At 42.3% G+C, this 19,200-nt stretch overlaps 1 protein-coding gene across 4 annotated transcripts in view; it reads right to left on the bottom strand.

The window, feature by feature from the left end:
* Positions 1-10,382: 10,382 nt before the first annotated feature.
* Kdm3a (lysine demethylase 3A) overlaps positions 10,383-19,200 on the bottom strand; it is a 45,199-nt gene continuing 36,381 nt past the window's right edge. For all 4 annotated transcript variants that reach the window (XM_063229688.1, XM_063229691.1, XM_063229690.1 and 1 more), the window contains exons 19-26: positions 18,163-18,334; positions 17,316-17,403; positions 16,561-16,691; positions 13,463-13,582; positions 13,246-13,385; positions 12,006-12,182; positions 11,790-11,924; positions 10,383-11,062 (exon numbers count right to left, since the gene is read on the bottom strand). In XM_063229688.1, the coding sequence (XP_063085758.1) occupies positions 10,982-11,062; positions 11,790-11,924; positions 12,006-12,182; positions 13,246-13,385; positions 13,463-13,582; positions 16,561-16,691; positions 17,316-17,403; positions 18,163-18,334 (1,044 nt within the window). In that variant the 3' untranslated portion in view covers positions 10,383-10,981. The remainder of the gene's footprint in view (positions 11,063-11,789; positions 11,925-12,005; positions 12,183-13,245; positions 13,386-13,462; positions 13,583-16,560; positions 16,692-17,315; positions 17,404-18,162; positions 18,335-19,200) is intronic.

Genomic DNA, 19,200 nt, shown 5'->3' with positions numbered 1-19,200 from the left:
CTTCTGTGCTGGATGGCTGCTCTCCAGCCTGCGCAGACGGGAGCTGCTTCTCTGCATTTCATCATCCTGGAGCCAGAGGACACTGGGAAGTGTGCCCTTTGTCCTGATGGCTGGGTGACCAGTTATAGATGGATGTCTTTGCAGCTCTGATCCCTCCCATCTCATTGCAAGTTGCATGCAGAACAGACAGCTTTGGGGTGAGGCTCTCTCACCTCTGATAGTCTGCCCGCTTTAGCACGCTCATCTTGTGTGTAAGCCATGGGCTGACCCATCAGCACCTCCTTAAAGTCAGAGCTGACCTGTGAGAGGTAAGGTGTGCTTATGCATCCTAACCAGCACTCACACCTGAGATCCTCCTAAATACATTTTTAAATAATCCCACAATAGCACTTTATTTTTGTATGTGTTCGATGGTTTACAGAACTCTGACACAGGTGGTCTCATATCACAAGTGAAGAAAACCACTCAGCTTACTGAGATGACGTATCTTCAGTCATGCTCAGGAAGCGCCAGATGTGGGGTTTGGCCCTGGATCCCCGACCCAACTCCTGCATGCACTAAGCCAACCAGGCAGGAAAAAAGACCAGGCCCCAACAGGAGGGCTGGTGCAACATTGTACAAAACAGGTCCTAAATACAGAGTACCTGCCCTTTACCATTGATCCCAGGAGCAGGGCATCACTGTTTATGTTTTAAGTACATTTTTAGGTTCACAGCAAAATGAAGCAGAAAGATTTCCCAGACACTCCTTCTCCCAACACATGCACAGCATTGCCACTGTCAGCATCCCCATCAGAGTGGGACATTTGCCACATTTGCTACCTCCACATGGATGTGGCGTCATCGCCCAGAGTCCATAGTTTATGGCCAGAGCCACTGTGCTCGTGCACTCACGGACAGTGGCTGTAACCACCAGTACGGTAACATGCCCTTAAAATCCTCTGCACTCTGCTTGTTCAGCCTTCCTGTCCCCTAATTCTCTGGTGGCCTTTTTACTGTCTGCATAGTTCGATCTTCTCTAGAATGTTGTATCACTAGAATCAGTGCACAGTCTTTTCTGACTGGCTTGACTCAGTGATACATATTTAAGGTTCCTCCTTGTATCTGTTCATGACTTAGTAGTGGGTTCTTTGTAGATGCCGAATTAGTATTCCATTGTCTGGGCGTACGGTAGTTTATCACCTGGATAAATACCAAGGAACTCAGCTGCTTTTCTGTGTGATGAGCATATGTCTAGTTTTACAAGGCTGCCAAACTGTCTTCCAAGTAGCTGGACCTTTATGTTCCCTGCAGCAGTGAGTGAAGTCCCCTGTGCTCTACACCTTTGCCAGTGTAGTGTTCCAGTATTCCAGACTGTGTTGCCATTCTAATAGTATATATTAGTATCTCATTCTCTAATGACATATAATGCTGAACATCTCCTCATACACTTGTCATCTGTGTGTCTTCACTGGTTCTGGTATTCGGTTTATTTTCTTTTAAACTTATTTTTTATGATTATTGAATTTTAAATTTTGAATAGCAATCACTTGTCAGATCTTTTACAAATATGTTATACCAATCTCTGGTTTGTCTTCTTACTCTCCTCATAGTATCTCAGAGTAGTTTTATCTTTATTGAAACCCGGCTTATCAGCTATTTCTTTCATGCATTCTGGTGTTACATTCAGAGACACTACCAAACCCAAGGTCATCTAGCTTTTCTCCTGTATTATTTTCTAGGAGTTAATGTTTTACGTTTAGATCTGTGTTGCAGTTTTAACCTAAAATGTCCCCCACAAGTCTCATGTATTTAGAGGTGGGACTTCTGTAAAGTGATTGGACCATGGGGGAGCTGTACTTACGGTAGATCAGAGCCCAGCCTTGCATTCGAGTGTCCTGGTAGGCGGTGGAGGCTGATTGGAGGTCAGTCACTGGCTGTGACCTAGAGGGGTGTACACTTCTCTCTGGTTCCCCCAGTCTCTCTCCGCCTTGCCCGTCTTGCCTTGGAGTCAGCAGCCATGGACCAAATGCTCTAAAAACTGTGAGCCAAAATAAACCTTCCTTCTTTTAAGTTGTGGGTGTTGTGTATTTTGTTGCAGTGACAGAAAACTAATAACAGTTGTAATCCATTTTAATTTTCATGAAAGACGTTAAAATTGTATAAATTTGTATTTTTGCATGTGGATGTCTGGTTCAGCATTTGTTGAAAAGGCTGTATTTTTTCTACTGTATTGAATTTATTCGTTTGTCAAAGCTCAGTTGTGACTGCATTTGTGTGGGCCCATTTCTGGGCTTACCTGTTCTACTGGATTGATCTGTCTGTTCTTTTCAGCAATTCCAGTGTCGTTTTTTTGGTTGTTCTTTTTGAGACAAGGTTTAACTACACAGTTCAGGCTGGACTTGCACTAGCAGCAGTGCCCCTGCCTCAGCCTCCCAAGTGCTGCAACACCAGTGTCTTTAATGGCTGTATTTTTGTAGTTCTTGAAGCTAGACAGTGTCAGCCCTTTGACTTTGTTCTCTTTCAGTATTATTCTGGCTATTCTGGGCTTTTACCTCTTACAAACTTTAGAATCAATTTGTTAAGATACATAAAGTAACTTTCTGGGGTTTTTATTGAATTTGCCCTGAATATAGAGATCTAGTGGAAAAACTGACTTATTGACAATGACGTAATAGCTTTATGATATTAATATAGCCAGCTTCTTCCCAGGATGATGTTGGGATACACAAAGCCGATAAGCCTTGCACATGTTGTATTTGGATATCAAACTTTATCCACATGGATGGTTGGCCAACCAGATAAATAATGACCCTGTCTAATCATGCAAGTAAAATGATCTAAACTAAGAGTTCATTTTAGTTTTTGAACAGGTCATTTTTCCTCTATTCCTTCTTTCAGACTAAAGAGAGTAAAACTTGCTCATTATTTGTGTGGTGTATTCTTTTATCCCCTCATGTGCTTTGTTGGTTATTTGGAGACAAAGTGCGTCAGATTCTATTTTAGCCCTACATGGAAGAGTCTATAGTGTGGAAGGCAAACAGACTGTGCAGACCTGCAATAGAAATTTTCCTCTGTTCTTAGGTGATCAAACTGTGTAGGGCAGCAGCAGCACCAGCTTCCACCAACCTCTCCTCTTCCTGTTCCCCCAGGATCTGCCTGCTCCCCCATAAAACCACGCACTAAGCACCTGTACCATTCATTTTGTTTTCCCAAACCTGCTTACTGTTTTAGAAACCGCTTGCCTGCCTGCAGACATCACCCAGGACCTGCCTCCTCCTCTGTTCCCAGGTCTTCCAGGAAAGATGCCTTCCTGAGCGCTTACCACTAGCCCTGCAGCTCACCTGGCCTTTGCACTCTTGTGTATTTCCAGATGTTTACCTTGGAATTTCTGAAGCAAAGGGGACTAGTATTCATTCTCGAATAGCACTGATCACACCTGCCCTGTGCCTCCTAACTAGAGTCATGACAGCTATGAAAGAGCACAGTTTTGAAGCTTTGAAGAACTGAGACCGTTTTTCCTTATTTTAACCTAACCTTGTGACAAGTGGTCTTTAAATGCCAATCTATATTGCCAGTTAGAAAGGATCTAACGTAAGATATGCTTGGAAAATGCTGGATTAAAATAACATAAAACAGGCGTCTTTACAGCTTTCCAGTCTCTTCATACACTCTTTTCAAATTATTTGATCAAGATAATCTTTTGAAATAGCAGAATTAATACCCTTCAGTCACTAACCCAGGTTTAGAAATGCCACTGTCGGGAAATAACTTTTTTTAGGGTAAGAAAGTTCTCTTCACATAATTATAATTCAGAAATGTATTGACAGAATGATTTCAGTATGATGGTGAAGCACAGTCCACACACCCATCCCTCCAGAGAAACCTGGAAAAGACAACCGGAAACCATTAGAATCCAGTTTTTAGAACTCGGGAAAACAGAAGATTGTAGCAACCAAGCAAATGTTGAATTAAGAAGGAAGAAACTTTAAAATGATTGGAAAAGTTGGTGGCACTTTCACATGCCCTGCCCACCTCCTGCCCAGCCTGGGAGCTGGCCGGTAGCAGCCCACATTCTCAGGACCACGTCTCCGACTCCCAGAAAACAAAGTAGACCTCACTCCCAAATCACTGGGCTTGTCTGCCTTGGCCTGTTTGAAGAACTAACACAGGAGCAACCGAAACCTCTTTGTGTGCCTAACTCACAACCCACTGGGCAGAAAAGCAGCAGGCACTGCTTGAAAACACTGGAGACCCATTAAAAATAATAAAAATGTGAGCCTACCTGAGGGGATAGCGTACAGTTAAATAACTGCTTTAAACATGGGAAGATAAAAGAAAACCATGGAAAATGAACTAAAAGAAACCAGGGAAACACAATGAATGAAATGAGAAAATAAAGAGGCAAATTATAACATGGTGCCACATGGAGATCTGACAGTGGAAATGTACAGCAGAGTCCTAGTGAACCACAGAGGCGTTCAGCAGGAGATGGGAAGAGGCAGCAGCAAACTCAGAGAACTTGAAAATAGAATAAGTGGAAAACAATCTGAAATATAAAGACAGATGAAGAAAAGCAAACACAACTTAAGGAATTTGGGAAAATCATGAAGCTCACTGGTATATGCATCATGGCAGTGCTAGAAGACAAAAAAGACATTTGAAAAATGACTAGATAGCTCCCAAATCTGAGAAAGTTCACTGAACAAGCTCAAATCCCTAACAGAACTGAAATGAACTGAAGTGGATCCACATTAAGACTCTTGATAGCAAATCACGGGAAGTAGAAGACAAAGAATCTTTAGAGGAGCAAAGAGAAATGACTCACCATCCACAAGGGCCCCTCAGTAAGATTCACACACACTGTCTGATCACAAACCAAGGCAGTGGCACAACATTCCACATGCTGAAAGGAAAAAAAGTGTTGAGTTCCACAGCCCGCAAAGTTGTCCTTCAAGAATGGGAAAGTAAGACTTCCTGAAAATAGCTAAGGAATTCAGTACTACGGTAAACGTTAACATGAGCCTTGAAGGCTGAAATGACACAACACAATGCCATATTTAAAAAGAAAAAGGAAGGAAAGATTAGAGGCAACCAGGGGCTGAATAGAGGCCGAAAGGGACTGACACCTAGTGGGAACGGATTTTCTGTTTGGGGTGATGAAAATTTTAGAAACAGATACTGGTGATGGTTACACAACATTGTTGACTATACTGGCACACTTAATTTTATACTTGTAATATTTAAAACAACACATTTTGTCACTTTAAAATAGTAAAAATGTTAGATTTTACTAAAGGTTATTTTACTTTTAATAATCTATCCTTGCACTTCTAACATTTTTTGTTGTAACATTTTAATACATTGTTGCATTTGAATCTGCTAGTATTTCATACTGGATTTTTGCAAGTGTAAGTAATATTTGCCCACAGGTTTTTTTTTTTGGTACTGTCCTCAGATTTTGTTATCAAGTAAACATTATTAAAAGCGTATTTCCTGTTTTCTATCCTTGTGACTATTTTCATAAAGGATTATTTGCTAAATGTGGTGCAGAATCACTTGTAAAACTGTCTGTGCATGGTACCTTTTGGGGATTATAGATAGTGCCAAGATTTTGACTAACAACTTAATTCCTTTAGTAGTATTTGTGCCACACTGTCAGTTCTGATATTTTTCTACAGTTGTCCAAGATTCCCTTAGGATACTAAAGATCTGTATTTATACTTGTATTTTATTCTTAGTATTTTTGTCTTTTTTCTTTATAGGTCTTGACACAAGTTTCCCTGTTTTAATTTTTATCAAAGTCAATGTAATGGTTTGGATAGTTCGTCTCTCAGAGGTTTATGTGATAGAAAATGGTACTGGAAGGCAACAGAATGCTAAGAGGCAGGGCCTGGTGCAATGTTATTAGATCGAGGGCCACTGGTCTCGGGAGGGTCTAATGCTGGGCTTGCAGTGAGTTTTCTTGAGAGCCAGTTACCACAAAAGACTGCCTGACTCCTGAGTCTTTCTGACTTCCCGTGATTTTTCCCTCTTTCATGTGCTACTACCTTTATGACACCATCTACCAGGAAGCCCTCACCAAGCCAAGCCCGTAGGGCTGCCGCATTTGGACTGATCGCCTCCAAACTCAGTCAAACCTATTTTCTTTACGAAGTACCCACGTTAAATGTTTATTGTAATAATAGAAAATGGACTCGTACAGTCAGCCTTTGATTTGCTAATCATGCCTATTAAATTCTGCTATTATTATAGTAACTGCTATACCTTGATTTAAAATTTAGGCCCCTCCCCAGTCTTGTTTTTTTACTAAGTGTTGTAAAGCTAAGGAACATAGTTCCTCTAAGCATTTCTGCATGTGCATTCCACAAGCATCTTATCCTACAAGGGGACAAGGTAGCCTGCCACATTTTAAAGGATTCTGGTAGTTTTTGCAACTCTTGGGACAGATACAAAGAGAGTTTATTACTCACTGCAATAAGTATCTGCACTTTTGTACCAAGAGACAGCTCTTGAATTTAGGGAATCCAGGGCTTTCTAAATGGTCAGTCTTGGTCTGAAAGGAGGCACTGTCAACTCATTAAGATAATCTAAAAGTCAGTGTCCCAATCACAACATGCACAAGAGCTGGTTTCTACTTGTAGACCCAATCCAGGGAGAATCGACATCCAAATGAGTGTTTCAACAGGAGGTTACTGCTCCAGTCTTTCATTTTTTTCAGCCTTATCCTATAGTTTTCAATGTTGAAGAAGTTGTGATTATTTTTCACTGTGTTCCTAAGAACATGACAGTTTTTAGTATTTTAAGCGGTTTTATTGCTAGCATTTGGAAGTTGTTTTTATATGCTGTTTAAAGTAGTGTTTCATAAATGCACTATCATATCTAGTTTATTGAGATGAGGTTTTAACTCTGAACAATTATTTCAAAGGTTTCTATTCAATATATCAAATCTTCTCCTTGCTTCTGTTGAGTGAAATGCCTGGATTTGGTTTTCATGTGAGGCTGGTCTTTTGTTCCTGGTATAGCGCCCCCATGGTTAGACATCCTTTCACTGTGTGTACAATCCTTAAAATTCTCTGGGTTTTATTTAATGAGAGCTATTAGTTTGTAAATCCTCTGAAACGCCCTACTAGCTTTGGGTTACAGTGTTAAGGTTAATTTCCGCAAGTGTTTGGCAATGTTTCCTCTTCATGTCTGAGAAGAATACGTAATAGTGGTACTATTTATTGCTTTTCGTTTGATAGAAACACTTCATCAGTGAAAAGGTGGCTCTGGCAGATTCTTAATTATGAATTCCATTTCTTCAACAGACCTAGAACTATGTGATTTTCTTATGCTATTTCCATTATTGTTTTTCAAAGAATTTCTCCACAAATCAGCTGTACTAGCAGGACTTCACAGTATTTCCTTATTTGAATGTCTCTAACCATTTTAACAGAGACTAACCATTTGAACTTTTTTTCAAGGAATTTTTAGCTGTCTTTTATTTTATATTGGGTTTGGAGGTGCAAATTTAATCCTTTTCTTGCATAATTTAAAGCTGTTAAGCTCCCAAGTACCTGTTATAAGCTGAATCCCACCATTTTGATGTTTTATTCTCTTCCAAATACCTATTTTCCATTCTCTTTTGATAGATGTAATTGTTGTGTTATTGCAACATTTGAAGATTTTTTTAGTTCTTGTTATCCTCAAAATGTAATACACATTTATATAGTCTTTGTAAATTCACTACTAAATTTTGGGCCACTATATGATCTTCCTGGGTGAATGATCCATGTGTGAGAATGTAGATTCTGGTTATTAGTTTAGTGTTATGTCTATTTGAAATTGACGCTTTTCTCATTCAACTTCAAAAGCTTTCCCTACATAATTATTTTTTATACTGAGAAAATGTACTCAAAACTTACCATTCCTATCACTGTATGTGAACAATTCAGTACCTTCACGATGTTTCACGTCCATCTTGATTACCCACTTCATCCTTTTCATCATTAAAAATATACCCAAGATGCTAGCTCCCATTCCTCCTTCCTCCCAGCCCTGCTGTCACTCCACTTCTTGTCTTCATGCATCTAGGTACCTCATTACAAGAAATTATGCGCTATTTGTCCTTTTATATCTGGTTTACTGTATCACCCATGTTGAATGTTAAAACTTATTGCCTTTTTAAGGCTGAATACTATGCCATTATATGTACCTGTGTGCCACGCATATTGTTTACCCACTATCTGCCGGTGGACACTGGGTTGCTTCCACAGTTCAGCCACTGTGAATAGCGCTGCTGGAAACACTGGGTGCAAGTCCTTGAACCTGCTTTCAGTTCTTTTGGACATGCACATAGAACTGCTGGGTTCTGTGATAGCCTGGTTTCTCTCTGAGAGAAAGCTAATCTAAAATACCTACTTTTACACTATTTTGTTTACATTTATGTAAGAGTTTAGAACTTTTCTTTTACACCATTTTTTCCTGCATGTTGTGGAATCCTTTCCTTTCCTACAGTTACTCGGATGTTGCTTCGGCTGAGCTCTGCACATACAGAGAACAGGGAAACTAACTCGGCCAGCTGCAGGCTTTTGCTTTCCCCACCACACTTGGAATGGCATCTGCTTCCACGCTTCACTTCTGTTGACAGACTGTCAACTCCATCACTTCTTCGAAGGTCATGTGAGCCACCCCGGCCCTGCTGTGGGCCGTCAAGCTTACCATGGTAGCTTTTAAGAACCTACAGATGCTTTTCAACTTAGGAAGGGGCTGCGTTCTGGGAAACTCATCTGAAATTGAAAATATTCAAAGTCCCTAACCTAACTAGGGATCCTGGCTCAGCAACACGGCACACTGCAGAGGGCAGGTGTTCCCCTCCCAGCGACGCCGGACAGTATCTGCCATGTACTGCCTGCCCCCGAACAGATCTAAATTCCACATCTAAAGCAGTGTTCCCTGAATGGCTGTCATTCACACCATCAGCAAGGGGACAAGTCAGTAAGCTGCACCACTTAACGTTAGGAACTGTTTGGCATAAGCACTACACAAACCCTACAGCTGTGGATTCTTAAATTTATCACTCTTTAGTTGGGCTTCCTCCATCTGATGACATGGCATCGGTACTGAAGAATCTTCCCACCCGTTCTTTCAGCTGCTGTATTTTCTGTATCCTCCTTGTACATTAGCATCTTTGTTTCCCATTCTTCATGCCATTTCATCCACTTCTTCCAATCATTCAGTTCATGGAATGTTTTTCTGCTGTTTATCTTGTGTGCTTGAATTTCTAATGTTAACTATCGTACTTCATTTCCAAAGTTCTATTTTGTTTTTTTCAAGCCTGGTCATTTCTGACACTGCCTTAGACATAATCCCTGTACTCATTTAAACATTTCACAGTAAATAATGGGTCTTTCCAGAATCTGAAAACTTTGCACATGTGTCAGATTGAAGGTCTGGGCTGATTCTCATTTATGGGGGCTCTTTAGTCTGTTGTTTCCCGAGACAAGATTTCACTGCAATCTAGGCTGACCTCGAACTCATCCTGAATGCTGGGATTCAGGATTGAACCATCACACCTGGCTGGTGACTTGTCGTCTTCTTTGTTACATTTGGTTTTGACTAACAGTCCTATTATCTAATTATCTGTGGGGTGGGTTCCTCTCAAGCCTGGCTTGAATGTGGCCACCTCTTAGGAGGATCCCAGTTTTCTTACTTTCTTTTTTTTTTAATCAGTACTGGGGTTCAAACTCACGACCATGCACTTGCAAGGCAGGCGCTTATGCCATTGAGCTAAGTCTCCAGCCTGAAGATCTCAGTTTTCTTATTCTGGATTCTAGATCCAAATCTGAATAAAGGAACTTCTAAAGACATTTCAGGGACTGCTTTTCCCCATTTCAAAAACTCATCCCCTGAAGGTTTAGCGGGTGGTAGACGGGGATCCTGACCTCATACTCGGCCCACAGGTCAGGACCATGCACGGGGTCTGTCTCCCACTTGATTTCAAAATGCCTCTTACCACAGCTGTGGTTGTACTATGAATTTTACTTTTCCAGAGGTGATTTTAGGTACCACTGTTCTTAAACTATGTTTCTCCTTTGTAAACTCTTATATTATAAAGGACCAGAAGATGAAGTATTTTAATCTCTTATCTTTTTAGGACTATTTAGCCAGACACGATTTGGTTTTGGTTAATTCTAATTTCTGAATTTAAATAATTGGTGATGTTTCTTTGAAAAAGTGTGACAGAATTTCTGCCTGTCTGGGGAAAAATTTTCCATGTTAGCATTGCAAGAATCACTAAGAAATCACTACAGCACTTAATCTCTTTGCTTTTGAAAAGAGCTCCCACAGCAGTCTCTTAAACCTGCATTTGCTAGAATGTGTTGAATTCATAGCCACAGGATGTCAATAAACTACATGAAATATTATATGAATATTTTAATGCAAAATGCTTACACTTAAAATTAGCAAAGCTTCTTTTAAATTAAAATTCCATTTAACTAAAGATGGTTAACCCCAAGAATGTACAGTAGCTGATTTCCGCTATAGAATGCCAGTTCTATGCAGTACACGAGAACTGCACCTTTAGCTGTCACTTCCTCCACTGCTCTTCGGGCCCAAGTGGGTGTGGGGAGGGCACAGAGACAGACAGAACAAAACCCAAATCAACTGCGCAGTGATTCCTAACAGCTAGAAACTCATCTGACTAAACTGTACAAACAAACAGCTGGGGAATAACTGCAGTACTGTTCCAGAGCTGATATGAGGTTTTGTTTTTACAGCTTGGTAAAAGATCTGCACTGGGTGAGAAGTCACAGTTTAAGGATGCGTTTCGGTAAATAGTTACTACATATACACATTTAGTGTCTGTAAACACTAGAAATATACATTAGACAGAGTACCCTCACAGGTCGGGTATATTTTAAAAAAGAAGATGAGGTAACATGAAATCTCAAAGTCCACAGGAATCCTGCCTGAAGAGTTTGAACAGCTGCCGACAATTCACTTCCAATGTGCGGGGATTAAGGTCTGCTGAAACTCGATTCACTGGCTTTCAGCATAGCAACTGCATCTTTTACTGCATGGTAGATAACATTCTTCACCTAATAGGAAGGAAGGAGAGATGATGATTTTACCATTAAATCTAAACATATCACAAAGAATACACACCTCACTGTCCCTAATTATATTGCTTTCTCTCAGAATATAAAAAAATAATCTGTATGGAATACCAGTATTAAAAAGGGCCTTGGGCTCTTTTAGACCACTATTTTACACACTTAAAACCCATGCCCCCTTCAGAGAACTTAAAAGCTCATTCTGTCCCTTCTATGGGTTCTGATGCCACATGACCCTGGTGAAAACAGGGTGAGGTTGGGTCCCAAGGTACCCCAGCCCCCTGCAGTTTCTACATTTTTCCGATTTTCCAACCGTGAAATGATACTCCAGAGTTTATTATTTGCAGTCTTTCACAATGCTACCCGTTTCTGATTGCAAAGACTCAATTCTGCTCTACCCAAGCTCCATGAGAACAGTGCAGCAAAAGGTCAAGCATTGTCGCAGAGCACTGGTTGTGGCAGCCCCGACGGGACCGGAAGTTCCACTGTTTTTATACTAAAGCTGTTCTCTTGGGACCCAGGCCCACACAGCACTTAATAGAGTTGAACCAAGGTGAGGTTCCTTCTAAGTCTGTTCCTTCTTCACTTAAGTAGGTGGTGGAACTAGACATAAAGCCATTCACTAACTCACTGCACTGAGTGTGACAGGGCCGATCTCACTCTGCAGCCATGCAGCAAGGAAGCCAAAGCCAAGACTCGGTGCCATTTTTACCTGCAATTTATCCTCATGATTGGTATGAGTCTGTGACAGATAACGGAATTCCTGAGTAAGCCAGAAGCAGTGTTTTACATGCTCCGGAGACACAAAGTCTTCAGCCACTTTGATACAGCTGTATAAATTATGAACCTGAAAAACAGCAAGCCACATCAGCAACACACTTGAAAGTTCACACCAGAAGGAGAACGAACACAAAGAGATGGTTCTTGCCTGGTGTGGAGCTCCTGCCGGGATAAACACCACATCCCCAAGAAACTGTACAATAGCCCAGCCTTGAACTCCGTACTCCTGATGCAGACGCTTCCTCAGTGCTCGGTCTAAATACCAGCTCTGATCGTGAATAGGGTCATGGTCTGCTGGGTTTTCCTGACCTTGCTCTTCTGATACCTGGAACACGTTCAGAATATCATGCAACTGAGCAACATGCTGAGGCCTCATGAGGGGCCCCCACCCCAAACAGTTCTCCTGTGTCTGGCTGACTTCAATTTAAGTACCCCTGTGGTTCTCTGTTGGCAGAGAACCAAAAAGGGTCTCACACACATCAAGTGAGTGAACCAAGAGAAGAATGACAAAAATCACAGATTCCTGCTGTCATTTCTTATAAACCATCACCAGCAGTGTGCATATTTTTGGAACCAATGCGCTTGGACATAAAATGTTGGTCTACCGCTTTACATCTATGTGGGTTCAAGCTCCTCAGAAATAAAATTGTTTTGCTAAAGACCTGTTTTTGCTTAACAATCTGAGTTATAAAACAACACCAAAGATTACTGCAGATTAAACTTGTTCATTCTCAACTCGCTCTCTGGTGAAGCACCTCAGAGTGACACTCCTGAGGGAACAATATGGTGACCAGCAAGTGTTCCAGAATAGTCAAATGATCCCTAGCCAGAAAGACAGACAACTGCATGTTAAAGAACCACCTGGTGCCTGACATTGGGCAAGAAGTATTCGCATCCATCCCTGCCACATGACTGAAGAATATCTGGGGTGCAATGAGCGACCGCAGCCCTGAACAAGCGGAAAATGACGTTCCCCACAGTACCTTGCTGAGCAAACTGCCATCTACAGGGGAAACCTGGAATCTGCCCTAGGCCTGTGATCCCTTGCTAAGGACACAAACAGGCCCTCTCACCAAAGAGAGGAAACAACAAGGACTGCAGGTGAACTTCTGAAGCCCTCAGATTTTCAAGGCAATAAAACAAATATATGGTAGGAGATGACCTAACTTGAAGGGAGAGAATGCAGATCTCCAAATAGACTGTAATACAAAACAGACACAAAAGACAAGTCCCCTTTTCAGAAGTGCAATCCCAATCTTTTAGAATCTTTGTTCCTTAGCAACCATTGTGGCCTAGCCCCCGTAACACGCCAGTCGGCTCCCAAGGCAGTCATTTATAATAACTGCTATTCTTACACTCTCCGCGCACACCGTGGGGGAGCAGCACACCTTTTTAAGGAATTCTCTTATCTTCTCTGTGTCTTTAGCCGCGTATATGTGCCAAAGGGCTCCTGGCTTCTCTTTTCCTTCAATAAATCGCTTTATTGTGAGTTCATCAGAATCGCCATCTTGGATGGTTCTAAGGACTTCTGCAGCAAGACAGCAGGGGTCAGACCACAAGCTCCAGCGCAGACCACAAGCCCCACCGGCACCCTCAGCTCCGTACCTTCCTCTTGCTCACACTGTCCTTTGGGAATTCCCACATACACCATGACGTTAGCTGCGTCAGACACATCTAAATGAAGATTTGTGGTCCCATACTTCCGATCTTCTGGAGTAATTAATCCTGCAAAAAGGAAATCCCTGAGGTCTACTGAAGACAACAAAGGCTGTCAAGGCCTTATACTTGACCATGAAATTTCTCTTTAATCATCAGAAATAAGAGAACCAAACTTTTTATACTTTCCACTTTGAAAGAAAATCTCTTTTCAAATACAGAATTACAAAAATAAAATATATCCTCAAGGCTGCAACTACTGTTGATAAGCAAAGCAGGGCCCTTCATGAATCCTTCTGCTGAGAACATGCGAAACAGTGAGGGTAAAATAACTGAAAGTAACAATAAAAGGCCAATGCCCTGGCACCGCCGCTCAGAACCGAACAGTAGAAAGCAACAAAGGGAGTGTGAAGCAGACTCCCGAAGCTGGGATTTGCTGGAAGACCATTTCTTTAACCAGGTGAGCTCAACTTTCAGTTGGGACAGCCTAGGAGGGATTCGGGGCACCTAAGGTCCACTCTGCTTGGAGTGCCCTGCTCACACACACTACCTGGGGCTGCAGTGTGAGGAGGAACCCTGCCCAGTGTGCTGGCCCCAGGTGAGGTCCCCTCCTGTGTGCTGTGTGTTCTGAACTCCTTCCCCACGGCCAGGAGCCTCACCTTGCTCAGCAGTCACTCTGAAGTCTGCCGGCTCCTGCTGTCACCCTGGACGGCCTGACACCAGGATTCTGCTTTTCAAACTGGCTTAAGAGGGCAGCGGAGGCGGGTCCCAGCCTGCAGCCTCTGAAAAGGCCCTCCTGATCCCTCTGACTTGCGTGGGGCTGCAGTTTTAAGAGGCCATCCTTAGGAGGCCACGCCACATCAAGCCAGCCCAGGACCGGAGTCCCAGAGCACAGAGATTTTGCTTCCTTTCCCACCAGCTGAAACATTCATTCTCTCTAGGAGTAGGTAAAGCACTGGGTATTAGGGTGGAACCATGAGATATATGGGATATGCTTTGAAGTATCTGAGGGAAAAATATCAAGGAAAGAGATAACGAAGCAATAAATGGCAAAAGCCACTTCCCTAGGTGATGAGCGTATGGTGAGTTGCTGCACTGGGAGACTCAAATTTTCACTGTGCTTGGAAAATGTTCCCACATGTAAAGTTAGCAAGAAAGTAAGTCATTAATGTTCCAGAAGTCAAATGGATGAAACACTTATTTATGACAGTATGAATGAATACAAAAAAGGTTAATTCTACTTACAGAAACTGTAAAAGCAAATTAAAAACAAAGCTATGCAGGGAAGCATCTTTATGTGATAATCCCTGCAAGGGAGGGATGGGCGCCGCAGGCAGGAGCACAGTTGAGGCCAGGACGGCACAGCCACGAAGAGCGGGGGGAGGAGGAAGGCTCTCAGAGCCGCCATACGTGCTGCTGCCGGGCTTGGGCCAGCAGCTCACTGAGCTGCGTCGAATGAGGAAGACAGTGACCCCTGCTCAGCACTGGCCTCTGTCCAGCTTGGGTTACTGCACATTAATTAAATAGGACTCTAAACTGAGGAGCTGAACTCAAACGGAACCAAGACTTTAAGAGCATAAAGGTCGCAGGGTAAGGAGTCTCAAAACAACACCCAGAGACAAAATACCACGGACCTCCATGTTTAGGATAAGGAATCTGAAGAACAACATCTCTGCATTCTTTTCTAGCCTCGAACTGCTTGCTTCTGGATGGGCACAATTCTGTCAGAGGAAAAGCTTTCACAGAGTAACACTGCCACCTACCTATTACTGTCTAGGAGGGTGCCAAGCCATTTAAACCAAGCAGGACATAAATATCTCAGATACCCTACAGAACTTCATGATTTCTATAACGCTCAGATAATCACTAGGTGACATCTTTGGAAATACACTTTCACATACCAAAAACTGTGCCCAAGAGGCTCCCCACCTGAGGCTTTGATTGAGCTTGGAAAGGGAACTTGGATGGGAAATGCGTGGCAGATCGTGTCACATACAGGGCTCACTGAGACCCAAGAAGGAGGTAACGGGCAAGACGAGTTCTACCTGCCATGTCTTCTCTCCCGCACTGTTTCCCATCCTACCCTGGCAGAACTATCAGGGCACTTACATTGCCAGCAGCTTCTAAGCACAGACACCCACTTCTTAGAATGTTCCCCAACTATGCTGCGAGTGGGGTTCCCTAGACTAACTCAGCCAAGACAAAAATGGGGGACTGAGCCTGGCGGGGCCAGCAAAGGACTGACCTTTTCCAAGGAGAGCTGCCGCTGTCTATGATGATATAGAGATAATTATGAGAGGAATAAAAAAAAAAAATCAAGGAGTAATTTTTTTTTTTGTCTTTTCTTTTTCTTTTTTATCGGTACCAGGGATCGAACTCACGACTGTCTGCTTGCAAGGCAGGTGCTTATGCCGCTGAGCTAAATCCCCAAGGACTAATTTCTAAGAGGTCTGAAAAATAATATTTTTAAAGAAGTAAATGAAGTTCACTGCAAGATTCAAACAAGTGGCATTTCATTCAACAATAATCTGGCAAATAATTCCCTCAAAATGGCCAACTTTACTCTTACCCTAATAGACTCTATGCTGAAACTGCCTGAGATTAAAGTAATGACAAAAAGATAAATGGTAAATACAGAAATCAATCTTTATCCCAAGAAACCTTCCTGTTGGACGGATTTCATGTCCAACAATAAAAATCCAATTCAAAGGGTGCTTTCAGTACTAACTTCTACCCAACAGAAAATACTGCATTTGAGTGTATCAGATGTTAAAACAGCTTGAAAGAATGCTAGCAGACCCACCTAAATACACATGAAACTTCTGCAATATAAAATAGTGTAGAGAAGAGTTCTGAAACACAATACAGTATTTCACATGCCCCACACCTACGGCTATGAAAAGGAAATAAACATCTGACCAAGAAATGAAGGCAACTGCTGTGTTAAATGGTAGCTATTTTCCATTTTTCCTTTCCCTAAATTTTCTCAAGATTTTGACTTGTTAATATTGAGTATAATTTTTACAAGTTAGGCACTTCCTCCTTACCGTAAGCATTATACATCTTAGGACCGAGATCTGGCCGAACAAAGTAGCTTGGCAGTTTAGAGGCCAAGTTCAGTTTGCCATCTCGCCTCGTGTACTCAGGCAGCGGGATGTTAGCCATCAGGTCATCAAATCTAGAACGAGAGCCAGAATTTACAAAATAAGCTTCTTTTCTAATTTTTATTGTGTGATTTTTTTCCTTATAGCCAAGAAACAAGTATATCTGTGATCACAAAGACAGAGAGAGCCATCACTGATGTGTAGTTATGAACACAGACCCTTCTCTCCTCTGCCATGCAAATGTATCTAAGTGATCTGGGGTATTTTAGGAAAAAGATTTGAGTATGAACTTCGTGATAAAAGAACTAACACTCAAGAATAATGTATCAATTGTCAGACTCCTTTTCAAGGTTTCAAGAATATCTCAGGAAAATCGACCTACCACTTTAAAGCTACTTCTGAGCCCTGGCCTGTCTGGTCTAACAATGTCTGTAGACCTGCCTGGCCACCTACACCAAGCCTTCATGTGGCCAGCATGTCCACGCCAAGTGTGGTACTTTCAGCCAGCTCTAAAGTTCACTAATTTCTTTACTTCATTTAAACTACACCATTCTGACGATTACAGACTACAAAGGAAAAAAATCAGTACCAACAAAACCATGGACCTTTCATATTTCCCTAAAAACTATTTTTTCAGTATCTCAGAAAATTTATCTTCACAATTCAAGGACAGAACCACTTTCCCCTCTTGAGGGTACCTGGAAGGCATCATATCTCTAAAATCTTCTCCTGGTGGCCAGTCCTTAAGTTTTAACACCATTGGTTCTTTGTCATTTTTTAGACGATCTGAAAGGTAACCAGGATTAATGAACTTATTATTTGTAACAGATCAAAGTAAATGATAAATTAGCATTCTATTCCTCAACAATGTAAGATTTACAATCTGACCCACTCAGTATACAAATATTGTTTTTCTTCAATATCCCTCTCCTGCTAGCCACCAGCTACTTTATTTCTACAATGCCAAGAAATTCAGTTGTACCCCGGAGACAGAAAATTAAAGATCATGAATCCACATGAGGGTCCTGTCTTTTCAGATGCTGTCAGTTCTCTGAAATTCAGCCCTCTCCTATGCCCGATATACAGAGGCAGAGTTTGGCTGCTGAGCAGCTCAAAGCCAGTCTGCTTCTCCCACAGTGTCCTAAAAGCACTAAGGGGCTCCACAAGTAACCAACGCAATGCATGTTCACGATCAAAGACCACAGCATATAGCAAACCCAGTCTTCTGTGGTCAGCATGAAATGGAAATGTTTTACACAGTACAAGACTGAGCCCACCCCATGTTCTGCCCAGGAACAAGGACCAATGGGGGTCATTCTTCCCTTCTCCCCCAGCTTTTGGGTTGATACACACAAGGTTTAGTCAGAACTATCTGTCAGAGAACCAGTACCAGTTTCGGGGATGACTCAGTTCAAAAGCATAAACCTTGTAAGAAAAGGCAAAGGAAACAGACACCAACTGGAACTCCAAATTATCTCTGACTCTTGCTAGTCCCGTGTCCCCTGCTTTAACACGTCAGACCCCAGGAAGATCTTTAGTACATACTGGGCACATCTTCAAATCCATCCCAGAAGTCCCCAACAGTGGCTCCTGTGATGATTTCATTGGTCCGACAATTAACCAGGTCAACTTCCTGTTCACCAAACTCTTTCCGGAAGGACTCGGGTTTCCAAAGTTCAGTGTTCAATTTATGGTGCACTCCTGACACCATCACTGGCTAAAAGCAAAGAAAGGAGGCTTCAGTGTGAACTCCCATAGTTGTGTCCCAAAGCCCACAGGTTGTCCCTCTCCAGCAAGTGCTGGTCATGGCTGAAGAAGTGACAGCTTAGTCTCTGAGCTTCTAACAGTAGCTTTCATTCTCTGCACTCACATGCTATGCATGCAGCTCTCCAGGTAGATCAAAGTTCCTGGGAGCAAGGCTCACCCTTCCTGCTTGGATCCCAGTACTCAGGATGCCACCCACCAAAGGCCTAGCAGGGACTCGAGGCAAACAAGGGCCATGGCGTTTACTATGCAAAGCGGGCACTGCCACAGCCTCTGCTTGCCACTGCCAGGCAGAAAACAGACCTGTGGCTGTGCCAGTTCTTCTGGCTCCTTTAAACAAGCCAAGAATGCTGAGATCTGTGTTAAATAGCCTGACTTTAAAACACTGGCAACAAGTTTAATACTTTTTAAGTAAAAAACAAAAAACAAAAACTACCCATTACAATAATTAATCCTACAAAACCTGCTGGTGACTGTGTATCAGCCTGTCATCTGCAGCCTCTGCACTGGCCTGACTAACATGCTTTTGAAATTGTGCTGTTGTTCTTAAAACTCACATTTTCCTCTTTGGCAGTTCTCCCGAATTCTTGTCCAAGAGCAAAGTGTTCCTTTAGTGAGGACCCCATTTGGCCAGAAAAAACCAAAAATCCAGAAAGCAGAACCAAGCGAACAGGGGAGGGGAAAAGGGAGGGCTGGGGAGGAGAAGGAACACAGAAGCGGCCACCCTTCTGTGTGGGTTTCCCACACCCATCACCAGCACTTAAGGCCGCAGAACGCTGCCCTCCCAAAGTGGAAGGCAGGCACTTTGGGGAACGACAC

This window comes from Cavia porcellus, unplaced genomic scaffold (assembly GCF_034190915.1).
Source record: "Cavia porcellus strain 051 isolate PalLab524CR breed Dunkin Hartley unplaced genomic scaffold, mCavPor4.1 scaffold_18, whole genome shotgun sequence".
In the NCBI taxonomy this organism is placed as follows: domain Eukaryota; kingdom Metazoa; phylum Chordata; class Mammalia; order Rodentia; family Caviidae; genus Cavia; species Cavia porcellus.
This window is presented reverse-complemented; position numbering and strand designations above follow the sequence as displayed.